The sequence below is a fragment of the Papaver somniferum genome, chromosome 10 (genome assembly GCF_003573695.1).
Source record: "Papaver somniferum cultivar HN1 chromosome 10, ASM357369v1, whole genome shotgun sequence".
NCBI classification, from domain to species: domain Eukaryota; kingdom Viridiplantae; phylum Streptophyta; class Magnoliopsida; order Ranunculales; family Papaveraceae; genus Papaver; species Papaver somniferum.
In genome coordinates, this window is record NC_039367.1 from 7,660,981 (window position 1) to 7,676,493 (window position 15,513).

The window sequence follows — 15,513 nt, forward strand, 5'->3', positions numbered from 1 at the left end:
TTAACAGAACACAAACTTTGAGGGAGAGAGAGAGAGGAACAAAAGGAAAGAGTCGAAAGACTAATTTTTCTGAGCTCTCTCCGACTAATTCTTTTGAAATTAGGGAAAAATAAAACAATCCCGTAGAAGGTTGGTGATCAAGGAGCTTTAAGATTTTGAGGTAATTTACACTGATTTTTTTTAGATCCGAATTCTACACTGTTTTCGACTGATGATAATAGTAGTCAAGTGTTATTTTCAAAAATTCAAATTCAGCTTATTTTATGGTGCATAAACCCTAGAATCAGATTATTATTATTGCTTTATTAATTTATACAGATTTCACTATAACTGCTAAAGAAATCCATGTAGAAATTAACATCTTTGGGTGTACAAATGACTAATTTTTGTTGTCTTCTATTGAGTTTTGAGTTTGTATTGAAGAAATTGCTTAATGAAGAGTTAATTGAGATTATAAAGAGATTAGAATGGTTAAGTAAACTTAATTACAATAATGTATTGAATGTGGAGTTTGATTCTTGTCTTTATACAGAAATTTACTTAAGTTGTCATCAAGGAATATGAGCAATACCTTAGGGAATAGCTTGCTTCACCAGTCATTATATAGGTTTGCTGTACTAGAGCATCAAAGCAAGACAAGTTGTGCAAATTCTTTGTTCCAAGCTTCTTCAGCAATTCATAAAAAGACTTTTCTTTCCACTAGTTTCCGTGGAAATTGCCTAAATGTGAAGAAGAAATCCAAAATACCAAAGGGGGGACGTAATATGAATTATGTTGTTCCCCATGCTGTATTGGCTACAAATCCTGCTTCTGAGGTAATTTTGATTATTCGTGTTAGTTTTACCAGTTTGTATTTATTCGTATGTGTAAATAACCATAATGTAGGAAGGAACAAATACGGCTGCCAATTAACTTGTCGAACTTGCATATAGATGCATTGTTATATTGAATGTTGCATAACAATGAAATTCCTTTTACTATCTCTTTTTTTTTTTGTTCAGCAAACATAAAATCGTAGAGATTCTGCAATGGTATTGATTTTTTACACTTATAGAAGGATTTGTTGAGTGTGTATTTGTGATTTTTTTTTTAAAATCTCTTAACAGCTTGCAGGAAGGTACAATCTTGATGGAATTTCTGAGTTACAGGTATGATATGTCACTAAAGTTTGAATTCTACAGTGAGGGAGTCATACAATTTTTTATTTCATCTAACAGAGATGAAACTGAACAGATAGATGTTACTGCACCTACCTCAGGATCGCTCATGCAAGTAGTTATCCAAGTCTCAAATAGTAGCAACTCTCTAGTTCTTCATTGGGGTGGCATTCGCGACGGACAAAAGTAAGTGCATTTGATTTGCGGATAAGTTCTTGGTCATGCTTCTGGTAGCTCTTTTTTATGATTTCTTTTTTTTTTTGTTTTAGGAATTGGGTACTTCCTTCTTGTCAGCCTGATGGGTCAAAGTTATACAAAAATAGGGCTATTAGAACTCCATTTGTAAAAGTAAGTATGTCCGAGCATAATTCTGCACGTGCTGTTCACTTAACTTGATTGACAAGTACTTTTTTATTTTTCCTCAAATGACTGATGATCCTATTCCATTTGGCTTGGTATTATGACTTAGTCTGGTTCCAGCTCCACTGTTACAATAGAGATCGATGACCCGCAGATACAAGCAATAGAGTTTCTTATAATTGAAGAATCGCAAAACAAATGGTTGGCATGAGTTGATTTTGATTTTCATTAATATACTGTTATCAGAAAATACCAGCTTCATTTTTATTTGTGCGGTATTGGTAGGTTTAAATGTAATGGGGACAACTTCCATGTCCAGTTGGCACAGAGAGCCAAAAGAAGTTCAAATAGTTCAGTTCCTGAAGATCTTGTACAGATTCAAGCATATTTAAGGTGGGAAAGGAAGGGTAAGCAGATGTATACTCCAGAGCAAGAGAAGGCAAGTTGCCAATATTCTGTTTTTGCAAATCCCACAGATGCTAATGCATATAGTTTTCAGTTTTCCATAGGTTCCTTCTTTTTTCATATCCGAGTAGCATGGATTCATAAACTTCCTTACGTTTTACAGGAGGAGTATGAAGCTGCTCGAACTGAACTACAGGATGAACTGGAAAGGGGACTCTCTGTAGAGGAGCTGCGCTCCAAAATAACAAAAAGTGATGGTAAAAGCAAAACAAAGGAGGCCAGTGCTCCAGATGAGAAATCTAAAACTCCTAAGAAACAGGAAACCAATAGACATTATAATGTCGAAAAGATTCAGCGAAAGCGAAGGGACTTTATGGAGCTTCTTAACAAATATGCTGCCGAATCTGTGAAGGAAAACGTCAATAACACACCGAAACCTCCAACTGCAGTTGAGCTTTTTACGAAGGCTAAGGAGGAGCAATATGGTGATTCTGTTATAAATAAGAGAACCTTTAAACTTGGTGATAAGAAAGTTGTGGTAAGCCAATTCTAGCTGGTGTCATCTCTTTTTTACAAATATTGTTATTGTTATTATGTTAGTCCAACCTAACTCCATAATCTTTATCTCACACTTGCAAGGCACTTGTAACCAAGACTCTTGGGAAGACAAAGGTTTATCTGGCTACAGATTTCGTAGAACCACTTACACTCCATTGGGCTCTGTCAAAGAATGCTGGAGAGTGGCAGGTAGATAATGTCAGCAGCTAGCTACTAAAATGGCTATTTATCTGGCTACAGATTTCACAGAACCACTTACCCTTATTAGGCTCCGAATGTCAACAACAGAATTTATAGAACTACATACCCTTGATATATTTAGTGTTTATGTCTCGTTCTTCTTTGCCATTTTCGATGCTATGGTGTAAAGGAGTGAACATTTTGCAGGCACCACCTACAAGTTTATTGCCCGAGGGTTCAACTCTGCTAGATCAAGCTAGTGAAACACAATTTAAGAAGAGTTCTTCCAGTGATCCTACTTACCAGGTACCTCTTATTAACGTATTTGTTCCCTTGAGTTATAATGATGTCGAACTTATGTGTCATGACTCATGATATTAGTATGAATTATTCTATTTTCAGGTGCAATCCTTAGAAATTGAGATTGGGGAAGAGGATTATGTAGGGATGCCTTTCGTCCTTTTATCAGGTGGAAACTGGATGAAGGATAGTGGTTCTGACTTTTATGTTGACTTTAAGACTGGACCCAAGAAGGTTAAACAGGTTATCTTCAATCAAATCCTTCAGCTTGTTTTCATTGCATCTGTCATGCTTGTTCTCTAGTTTTGACTCAGTCAAGCTCTTTTTCTTAAGAATCCTGGTGGTGGCAAGGGTACTGCAAAAGCATTGTTGGATAAAATAGCAGACATGGAGAGTGAGGCTCAAAAGTCTTTTATGCATAGGTTAGTAGTCTTCTCGATCTGTTGTTCTCTCAGTTGGTCCTCTTACAAAGATGTGTCGTTATTCACCCCAATCACCATCTGTTACAGTAGTTCTTCGCTTTATTCCTCTGATAAGTTAGACTTTACATTAAGTTATTCCTTATTAGCATTTCACTGAATGACTGTATTCTTTTTGTTTAAGCATCTATCAAAAACTATGGCCCAACTTAGACCGTTTTTGCTAAAATCTACTGTTCAAAGCCATGGATGTACTTTTTATTTTTTGGAGTGCGCTTCCTCCTACTGAACGTTTAGCCTTTGAAGGTTGATGCGTAATTTGAAACTTACATGCAGTTGTTGCGGCTCAGTTAATAGATGAGACCGAGTGTGCTTCAACACATAAAATTGATTATCAAATATTCACCTATTGTATAACTGGTCTATTGGAGATTTTATAGATGTAAATTCATACTGTTTTTTTTTTTTTAAATTTAAACTAGCATCTGACCTGAGTTCTGATGTATGGTAATATGATTTTTTTTTGTCACAGGTTTAATATTGCAGCAGATCTAGTTGATTGGGCCAAAGATGCTGGGGAATTGGGTCTTGCAGGTATACTTGTGTGGATGCGTTTTATGGCAACAAGGCAGCTGACTTGGAATAAGAACTACAACGTCAAACCACGGTACACTTACATGAAATGGGCCTGTTAGTTGAACACCAAATTTAGTAGCATCAATAAAAATGACTATTTGGATGTGAGCTTAGCACCACTAGATAGATCTTGGGAAAGGGGTTTAAGTTTATTGTAAACTGTAGAGCCATGTTAATGTGTTCCTATTTTTTTAATTGCTAACCCATAAATCCGTATAATATTCAGTGAGATCAGTAAAGCTCAGGATAGGCTTACAGACTTGCTTCAAAATGTATGCAAAAGTCAGCCCCAAAACAGGGAAATTTTGCGCATGATCATGTCCACTGTTGGTCGTGGAGGTGAAGGAGACGTGGGACAGCGTATTCGTGATGAAATTTTGGTTGTGCAGGTAATTCCTTGATTATCTTAGATTTTTGTTCTCCAGTTATTCAATATTGGCAATGGTATTTGAACTTCAGCTACTGCTTACTGCAGAGAAATAACAATTGCAGTGGAGGAATGATGGAAGAATGGCATCAAAAGCTCCATAACAACACTAGCCCTGATGATGTTATTATATGTCAGGTATCTGATATGAGACTTCTGGCGGTTTTTCTTAGCAGAATCTGAATACAACTAATATTGGGTTGTCTTACAGGCACTTATAGATTACATTAAAAGCGACTTTGACATCAGTGTTTATTGGAACACTCTAAATTCAAATGGCATAACGAAAGAGCGGCTTCTTAGTTACGATCGTGGAATTCATTCTGAACCACACTTCAGCAGTGACCAGAAAAATTGTCTGTTGCATGACCTTGGAAATTACATGAGAACTTTAAAGGTCTGCTCAAGTTCCTTTCGGTCAATTTTTTCTAAAGTCTTTCTCAGATATATCTGTATGCCATGGATGTTAGTGCATTATATTTTGAGATGTTAACTTTTAAAATTTTGTTTGCTTTTATGCTTATATACATAATAGTTACTGGTAACATTATGTTCGAGAATAACTCATACTGAACTACAATACCTTGTTGATTTCAATTTGTAATACTTCATAATTGTTGCCATAGTCCCTGGCCCCTGGAATACGGCACGTTGCCCTAACAATAGTTTTTGGTTGTTGATTTTGCAGGCAGTTCATTCAGGTGCAGATCTAGAGTCCGCTATTGCAAATTGTATGGGCTACAAGGCTGAGGTAATGTCTGTGGTACTATGCTTTAATTTGAACGACGAAGCCTTTCTGCAGATTAAAACAAAACTAATAGATTTTGTGATACCTTCAGGGTCAAGGTTTCATGGTTGGAGTTAACATAAACCCTATAGTAGGCTTGCCATCTGGATTTCCGGTAACATTTTCCAGCGTCATATTTGTCAGGGTTCATTATGAATCAACGGAGTATCTTTAAACTGGAAATAGCCAGTTACATGTATCTATTTACTTTTTTTGGACAGGATCTGCTGAGTTTCGTTCTGAATCACGTAGAAGATAAGAACGTAGAACCACTTCTAGAGGTATGTGTCAATTCAGAATACAGCTGATTTTCCTAGGTATCTTTCTCTATTTTACTTTCCATATCTAGATGCGGGAAATGAGTTTTACTTAATTTTAAATGTAGAGTTTATTGGAAGCTCGTGAGGAACTTCGACCTTCTCTTCTTAATACACATGATCGTCTACGTGATCTCCTATTTTTGGACATTGCTCTTGATTCTACGGTTAGAACAGTCATAGAGAGGGGATATGAGGAACTGAAAAATGCAGGACCTGAGGTATAGCCTTTTAAGGACATGTTTTTGATTCCTCTTTTTCCTCTTCTTATTTTCCACTTCGCACCTACTCATAATTCTGGAGTCTACAGGAAAATCTTCCGAAATATATGTAGTCTTAATCTTATCCGTTTCTTTATCTTTTGCAGAAAATTATGTATTTCATTTCTCTTGTTCTTGAAAATCTTGCACTTTCGTCAGATAACAATGAGGACCTCATCTACTGCCTAAAGGTAATTCTTTTAGAGGCCTGTTTTGATATTTTTCGATTCCCTAAACACGTTTATAACATTGTGAGTGACTAATTGCCTAAAGGTAATCTAGAGTCTGTAATTGCTTCTTAGACCTAATGTGACGCTTCAAATTGATTGAAGTTTACCATAATTTTTGGTTCTTTATTGCTGTTAATGACATGACATGAATTTCTTTACCTAATTCTACTGCTCATGAAGGGTTGGGATCATGCTATGAACCTGGCTAAGGGTGGAGACAGTAACTGGGCATTGTATGCAAAATCAATCCTTGATCGAACACGTCTTGCTCTTACAACCAAAGCAGAGCATTACCAGAAAATTCTGCAACCATCTGCGGAGTACCTCGGATCATTGCTCGGGGTTGATAAATGGGCTGTAAGTATATTGCTAGCGTTGCTACTCTCCTTTAAATATACACCTAATGGATACCTTAGGATTCCCGCTTATGTACTCCTCATGCAGCTAAGCATTTTCACGGAAGAAATGATTCGTGCTGGTTCGGCTGCATCCTTGTCTGCACTACTTAATCGACTTGACCCTGTTCTTCGAAAGACTGCTAATTTGGGAAGGTATTTGCATGATTATCCACTTCAGTTGTTCCCGTGAAACTCCTAATAATCAGAATATCTGATAAGAACACGTGAGGGTAACAGTTTAAGAATCTAAGATGATACTTAGAAGGTTGCAAGAACTCATCTTTTGGCTTCTGAAGTTTTGATAAATCAAACCCAAAATCCGACTGTTCAATACAACAAACTTAAGTTAATATTATATATGTCACATTCTAATTCCCTCTTTGCTGGCTATAAACAGTTGGCAGGTTATTAGCCCAGTTGAAGTTACTGGATATGTTGAAGTAGTAAATGAATTGCTTGCAGTTCAGAACAAGACTTATGAGAGGCCTACAATTCTTGTGGCAAAAAATGTAAGAGGAGAGGAAGAAATTCCTGATGGAACTGTTGCTGTACTAACACCTGACATGCCAGATGTTCTATCTCATGTATCTGTGAGAGCTCGAAATAGCAAGGTGATAATTTTTTCACTATTCTTGAGTTCTCAGTTTTAGTGGCAGCAAAGTTAGTTGTCATTTTTCAAATGACTCGTGGAAGTTACTAACTCAATTGGTGTTTTCTTGGTAGGTCTGTTTTGCAACATGCTTTGATCCGGACATTCTGAGTGACCTCCAGTCCAAAGAAGGAAAATTGCTGTGCCTAAAACCTACCTCTGCAGATGTCGTTTATAGGTAAATCTGATCCAAATATTGAAACTACATCATACTTTTCATTTTATATGTCTACATATCATATGCTTTTATTTATTTTTCATTCTTTAAGGACAAAGATGATCCGAAACTACATTAACGGCTGATCTTTGATAACTGTGATTTAATTGCTGTATGTTGTGTCCGTATTTTAGTGAGGTGAAGGACAGTGAACTTTCTGGTGCAAGCACAAATTCCACGGAAGACGGATCTTTACCATCCATATCTCTAGTTAAAAAGCAGTTTGCCGGTAGATATGCTATATCGTCTGAGGAGTTTACCAGTGAAATGGTAAGGAATAAAAGTCAAATCTTCCTAGGGACTTATTTCTGTATATTGGACATATGCAAATGTAGCGGTCAAGTCTTTAGTTCTTATTATGAACTCTATGCCAAATCTGACGGTCCTAGGTTGGAGCTAAATCTCGTAACATTTCCTACATCAAAGGAAAGGTTCCATCTTGGGTAGGAATTCCGACGTCAATTGCCCTTCCATTTGGGGTCTTTGAGGAAGTTCTTTCAGAGGGTTTAAACAAGGTTTGTAGCTTGGGGTCTTTGGTCTGTTGTCATGCACTTTCAACTTTCAGGACCGTTATGCTGTTTATACATGACAAGACTTATTTAAAATAAGAATTTTGAAATATAAACTTGTTCGTTTTCTCGTCTCGCTACTCACAGGAGGTTGCTGAGAAACTACAATCCCTGAAGAAAAGGCTGGGGAATGGAGAGACTGAAACACTCGGGGAAATTCGTAAGACCGTGTTGGGGCTTGCAGCTCCACCTCAGTTGGTATGTCCATTCTTGCTGATAAAAAATAGAAATTCAAACAAACTGCAAACAATTATGTCTAGAGCATTGAGACATTTTGTAACAGAGGGAGAAACATTCAGCCAAGGCAACCGAGGTGATGCGGAATACATTATTCAAAATGGTTTGTTTTGGTTTCTGCCGACCATTGTAAAGATAAAATGTAACTCGAAGCGAAACATCCTGAAACCTGATGATTGGTACAGGCTATAGTTGCAAACTGAAACCTAAATAAAAAATTTAAGAAACCAACAAAAGCGCAATAGAGTTGCAATATATACTTAAAATTCTTAACTTTTCTTCTGGGCTATGAACTAGAGGCTGCATAATGTCAGATTCAAGAGTAACTGTGAATAAGCCTGCTATTACGAGGTTATGTTTCTATTTATGTAGTCACATAATCTGAATAATACTTCAGGCTTCTGATGGGGAAAAGCTGTGTTCAGGTTCAAGAGTTGAAAAATAAGATGCAAAGTTCAGATATGCCATGGCCTGGTGATGAAGGGGAGAAACGTTGGGATCAAGCATGGATGGCAATAAAGAAGGCAAGAAATTTACTGATCCAGTTAATTATACACCACTAGAATGCTTATTTAGCTGCAATTATGGTGATCTACTCATATTCTCCTGTCAGACATTTTGAGACACTTAGCCAACTTGTATTCCTTAGGTGTGGGCTTCAAAGTGGAATGAAAGAGCATACTACAGCACAAGGAAAGTAAAATTGGATCACGATTTTCTCTGCATGTCTGTACTGGTACAAGAGGTTATAAATGCAGATTATGCTTTTGTTATCCATACTACCAATCCCTCTTCTGGAGATTCATCAGAGATCTATACTGAGGTAATACTTCATTTGCAAAGCTAATGAACCCCAAAGTTATTCCTGCTTTCTCTTACAAATATCTTGGTTGATACTTTCTTGCACCCATAGGTGGTGAAAGGACTTGGAGAAACCCTAGTTGGTGCTTACCCAGGCCGTGCTTTGAGCTTTGTCTGTAAGAAAGATGATCTTGACTCTCCAAAGGTACAAATCTACATAAGTTTAGCTCGTGTTGTCTCACGCAAAGTCCTTTATTAGTTTATTACAGAATTTCGGATACTGTAAATGCTAAAAGAAATATTCATGTCATGTTCAGTTATTGGGATACCCAAGCAAACCTATTGGACTATTTATAAGACGATCACTCATCTTCCGATCCGATTCAAATGGTGAAGATCTGGAAGGTTATGCAGGTGCAGGTCTTTATGATAGGTAAAAAGTTTCACACCTCTAGTGTTCTGTCTTACCCTAAGCTACACCCTAACAAACTTTGATCAACAATCACATTATGAGGTCTACGTTATAATAATTGTTATTCTTGATGAAATATTTTACATTCTGTTATGATTCTCTCGGTGACAGTGTGCCAATGGATGAAGAAGAAAAGGTTGTGGTGGACTACTCAACAGATCCGTTGATCATGGATAGTAATTTCCGTAACAAAATCCTATCTAGCATCGCTCGTGCAGGGCATGCAATTGAGGAACTCTATGGATCTGCACAAGATATTGAAGGCGTAGTTAAGGATGGAAAGATATATGTTGTGCAGACAAGACCACAGATGTAATTCTGATTCCCTTCACTTCCCTTCTTGCGGAAGGAACAAATTTGCGTGAAAGGGAACAAGAAAAGCAACAGTTTAAGTAGAGAAAAAGCATCATAATTTTAATTTTGTAGTAGCCACTATTTTGATTCAGGTTAGTGAGTAGTGTAGAACTAGAAGTCCACAACTCTTGAAGTGTAATAAAAACCAAATAACTGTAATATACAGAGATAATTTATTCTTACATATAAAGTATAAAAGGTAATAAAAATTACCCCTGGTCTACCAGGTTTTGGCATTTCTTTCTTGATGGGTTTTCTTTCTCCTATAGTTTTTTTTTTTAACCAAAGCCAAACTTTATATTACATAAACATGGATAACCCCGCCACTTCCCACATAAATTATGTTTTCGAGCTGCCTTTGCTAAAGCATCTGCAGCTTTATTACAAGACCTGTAAACAAACTCACAAGACCACATAGGGTAACTATTACATATATTAACACAATTTCTAAGAAGAGGTAAACACTGCCACTGACAAAGACTAGTTTGATGCTGTAAAAAGTTACTGATACTCAGATTGTCTGTCTCAAAAATGACATTAGACCAGCCATTTGAAGCTGCTATTTGCATAGCTTCTAACATAGCGCAGGCTTCAGCTTGCTCAACATTTATAGCTCTTTTCAATGTTCCTCTTCCCATGACATAGGCCCCTGCAGAATTTCTAGTTATAATACCAATACCAGCTAACAAAGATTCAGAATTATATGAAGCATCAACATTTATCTTTAAGAACTGCACAGGAGGAGGAACCCAAGGCAGATGTAAGATGTAGTTCTGTAAATGATAATGATCATGAGCAACAAATGAGGTATCTAAATGATGTTGTGCCCTGTAAGAGTTTATCTGATGCATGACAGTTCGATGATTGGGTGTTATATTGCTGAAAACAGCCCTACATCTATGTTTCCAAATGAAGTGCATTATACAGAGAGCTAAGTGTACAACTAGAGGTGTGTGTTTGATAGTTATATTCGAACCCTTAAGCTGCCAAGTCTGAATCCAGGAGAGAACCGAGGGATGCTGCACAATGGAAACGAACTGATTAGGAAAAAAAGTCTTCCATATAACTTGAGAGAAGGAGCAATGAAGTAGCAAATGGTCCAGATCTTCAGTTTGATTCATACTACACAGAACACATATTTTATCATCAGCATTCAGATGCCTAAAGATGCGAGCTTTCACAGGTATAGCATCATGTATTCCTTTCCACATAAAAATTTGAAACTTGTATGGTACTTTCAATTTCCAGAATGCTAACCAAAATTGCTGAGATAAACCCATTGAAATATCCATATGCAAATCCTTTTCACAAAGCATCTTGTACGCTGAAGCAGTTGTAAACATGCCAGTACTAGTAAAAGGCCAGACCAACTTATCTTCCTGATCTAATTGTAAAGGAATAGTGAGAATAGAGTTCACCTTGTCTGCAGAAAATAAATGGCGAAGAAGCGGAATATTTCATTGCAGAGTGAGAGGATCAAATAGTTCTGAAACCCATTGAATATTACTTGTATTCAGATCACTCCAATCTTGAACTGCAGTCTGCATGGAAGGAATCCAATTGGCAGTCCAGATATTGATGCGAGTACCATTACCTACTTGCCATTTTGCATTTCTAAGAACAATTTCAAGACCAACACATATACTCTGCCATACCCAACTTGAATTGTTAGTTTCCGGTGGAGGGAAGAATTGCAGATCATTATGAGGAAAGTATTTACCTTTCAACAATTTTTCCCAAATAGCATCTTGATTATGTAATAATTGCCAGGCCAATTTCGCAAGAAGAGCTAAATTGTAATTGGTTAAATTTTTAAGACCTAGACCTCCAAATCTTTTAGGTGCACATACCTTTTTCCATCCAATAAGTTGTCGTGGATGATCGGTGGTAAAATTATTCCACCAGTAACGCCTTTGGATGTTGTCCATTTGATGAATTGTTGTTTCTGGCAGTTTAAGGATCTGCATTTGAAACATACCTATTGTACTCAGCACTGCATTCACTTGAGTTGTTCTTCCTGCTTGGTTAACCATTTTACTATGCCAGCCCTGAAACCGGTTAGTCATGCTATCAAGAATACCTTTACAATTTTTTTGTCTTGATCTATGCATCAAAAGAGGAATGCCCAAATATTTTTCACCCAACCCCATAACTTTCATATTAAGAATGCTAGAAATACTTGTGAGCCATTGAAGTGTGCTTACCAAAAAACAAAGTTGACTTATGCATGTTAATAATCTGTCCTGAGGCTTGTCAAAAAGATTGAATCAGATGTCTAAGATGATTCATTTGAGCAGAATTAGCTTGAAAGAATAACAAACAATCATCTGCAAAAAACAGATGATTGATAGGAAGACAATGTTGGTTAATTTTAATACCATTGAGAAGACCAGAATCAACATTATGCTGTAAAAGTCTAGAAAACGATTCCATGATGAACAAAAATAAATAAGGAGACAAAGGGTCTCCTTAGCGTAAGCCGCGGGTTGGACAAAATGAAGAACTAGGAGTACCATTGATAAGTATAGAAATATTTGTTGTGGATATGCACTGATCAATCAAAGAAATCCAATCTTCATGAAAACCCATTTAGCGAAAAATTGATAATAAAAAAGACCATTCTACCCGGTCGAATGCTTTCGACATATCTAACTTTAAACCTACCAAAGCCTTATTTATCTTCTTAATTTTCATACTATGCAGAATCTCCTGTGCTATAATAACATTATCATGGATATGTCTGCCTGTAACAAAGGCAGTTTGAGTAGGAGAAATAATGACAGGAAATAAAGGTTTAAGACGGTTCGCCAAAATTTTTGAGATGATTTTGTAACTAACATTGCACAGACTAATTGTTCTGTAGTCAGCTGGTGTTTGAGGGTTATGAGTTTTGGGTATCAGAACTTGATATGTATGATTTATAGCCTTGAGCATATGCTTGAAGGTAAAAAAGTACTGAACCATGGAGATTACCTCAGATCCAACTGTCTCCCAGCATTGTTGATAGAAAGCATCTTGGAATCCGTCATTACCTGGAGAATCCCAAGGTCTAATCTGAAAGACAACATCCTTAATTTCTTGAGCATCAGGAACTCGGATAAGCTGAAAGTTTTGGTCTTCTGTGATACAAAGAGTAAACAGCTGCAAAATATCTTGATTAGTCTGCGGCTTAGAAGTAGATGAAATATTCACAAAATGGTTAAGAAAAATAGACTCGATGTTACTCCGATCATCATACCAAATACCCAAAGGCCCTTGAATAGCCTGAATGTTGGATCTCTTTTTATTGAAATTAGCCATTAAGTGAAAATATGATGAATTCCTATCTGCTTCAAGAAACTTGTCACCTGCCTTTTGCATAAAGAATTCTTTCTGGATTATTAGCCACTGTTGAAGAGAAGAACTTAACTGTCGAATCAAAGAATGAGAAGCTGGTAAATTATCATCATAACAACGTTGCAGTTGATTCTGAATATTATGAAGATTGCACTCAATATTCCCAAAAGAGATTTTTTTCCACAATTGCAACTGAAATCTAGTGAATTTTAACTTACTTGATAACTGAAAAGAAGGAGAGCCATTAAATTGATGTTGCCAACTTTGATTGATAGTGTCTTTACAAGAGACCACTTGGAACCAGCACTTGTATAGCTTAAAAGGAGTGTGTTTTCTAGCACTAGGAACAGTATGTAACAAAATAGGACTGTGGTCTGAAGCAATGGGAACTAAATGTTGCAGATGAGCATTAGTATAATTATTAACCCAACAACAGTTCACTAAGGCTCTATCTAATCTAACAAAGACATGAGCATCTCCATCTCTATGATTCGACCAAGTAGTGTCAGCTCCTGAATAACCCAAATCAATGAGACCCATTTGCTGAATAAAATTACTAACATGTCTAGCATGATGAGGATGAGATGCATTAATACTATGGGTTTCAGAGTCATTCATAGTGAAGTTCAAGTCGCCTAAAAAAACCCACGGGAGATCAACAGAAGAATACATATCAAGCAAATATTGCCACTGATTGTTATTGCCTACAACATCACGCACTCCATACATAAAGGTGACCAAAAAATCCAAGTTATTATCATGAGTGTGTACAATAGCATGTATTGTATCAGAGGTAGTGTGCATTATTTCAACATCAATTCCTTGTTTCCAGGCAAGAGCAATACCACCAGAAAGGCCCAAAGAAGGATCAAAACAATAATTAGGGTATTTAGTTCTAGAAAGATATAGTCGCATATTATTGGGCTGAGCTTTGGTTTCGCACAAGAGAAAAATATCTGGATCATTATTGGTTAAACAGAAACTAAGATAGTCTCTAGTATGAGGATTTCCTATACCTTGACAGTTCCAAGAGAGAATTTTCATGTTGTAAATAATGAAAAAGATAGATAAAAAGGTAGGGAAAAAACAACACAGATTAAGGAAAGAGTGAAAACTCAATAAATAAAAACGAGTTGAGAAAACCACCTGTTGCCATGCATCAGTTTTGTTCTGTGCATTAAGGGCATGTGCTGCAGCAATGTCCCAAACATTATTCTCTTTAATGGTAGCAGTATCATCTTGAACAGAAGATGTTTCTCCAACAATAATAATATCTCTATCAAACTCAGCATCTTCAAGTTGATTCTCAGGAGTTATAACCAAGGTTGGGGGTCGACGATATCGCTTCTTCGTACCACTCGTACTAGCACCATCACTTGTCAGAGTAGAATATGGCCTTACGGAAGAGGAAAGATGAGACTGATCATGGTAGGATGATGAAGTTGCAGCATCAGAATCAGTAGCCGAGAAGATGGAAAGGCGCATTCCATCAAAAGGCCTTGGCTGTTCTAGAGCAATTGGTTGACGCAGTCTCTTTCTCCGTTGAGTACCATGTTGTAAAAAGAGTTGAACTTCTTGCTGAGGATTTCGTCGAGGAGGTAAAACCGGCTCAGCAAAACCAAATCCTCTTACAATCTCTTCCATTTCACGTCTTCGATTAGTCATATCAGCACAATCATTTTCTTCATGATTAGGTACCTTACACTCAGAGCAAAGTCTGTAAGGATGTTTTTCATAAAAGAAACCAATCCACCTAGTGACACCAGCAGCATTAGCGGCAATAATACCAGTTATAAGAGGAGTGTTGACATTAATAAGAATTAAAGCTCTATATTTTGAGGAAGTAGGAGGACTAACACCATCAGGCTCAACCACTCTAACTTCTCCAACGATATTACCAAGCATTCTCAAAACTTCAGCATAAGTGAATTCAGGTAAGAGGTACGTATATTCTAGCCAATATGGAGAAACCGAGAAATCTAAGAGATGATAGTCCATTGTTAAATTCCAATCTTTTAAGACTATCAAATAACCATCAAAATTCCAAGCCCCACCAAACAAAATAACTTCTTTATCATCATTAACTTGAAATTTGATAACAAAAACATTAGGTTCCAAACTACGCACCTGAACCAACCATTGATTGTTCCTCCTCATATGAGGCCAAATGAATCTGGCAGCTCGTTCAGCATCTTGCCATATCATAACACCAGGGTCATAAAGTTTACCAGCAAGACAATATCTCCAATCTCGAATTCCATTTAGGATTGCAGTATTTGAGTGCATAACAACCCTTCTTCTAATAGGTTCTTCACTGATTGAAACTTCCTGCATCTGTTCAGAAATGTTATTCACCGATGCTCTAGCCATAAGGGTGAAGAAAAGTAAGATGTTGTAATAACAGAGAAGGATATAAAGAAACTGAAATTGTTTGAGGTAGTATT

At 36.8% G+C, this 15,513-nt stretch overlaps 1 protein-coding gene across 1 annotated transcript; it reads left to right on the top strand.

Annotated features, from left to right (window-relative positions):
• On the top strand, nt 1-9,969 carry LOC113318435 (alpha-glucan water dikinase, chloroplastic-like). The gene is made up of 33 exons (XM_026566605.1): nt 1-160; nt 533-815; nt 1,107-1,148; nt 1,234-1,343; nt 1,427-1,505; nt 1,627-1,718; nt 1,803-1,956; nt 2,086-2,460; nt 2,562-2,669; nt 2,868-2,966; nt 3,063-3,203; nt 3,294-3,382; nt 3,912-4,046; nt 4,242-4,404; nt 4,491-4,580; nt 4,654-4,839; nt 5,131-5,193; nt 5,282-5,344; nt 5,451-5,510; nt 5,615-5,767; nt 5,914-5,997; nt 6,217-6,393; nt 6,481-6,587; nt 6,832-7,045; nt 7,158-7,261; nt 7,435-7,570; nt 7,690-7,815; nt 7,957-8,067; nt 8,532-8,630; nt 8,756-8,929; nt 9,020-9,112; nt 9,225-9,340; nt 9,491-9,969. Exons 2-33 carry the CDS (start codon nt 561-563, stop codon nt 9,693-9,695), a joined length of 4,203 nt encoding a protein of 1,400 aa, XP_026422390.1. The 5' UTR covers nt 1-160; nt 533-560; the 3' UTR covers nt 9,696-9,969.
• Nucleotides 9,970-15,513: the final 5,544 nt, after the last annotated feature.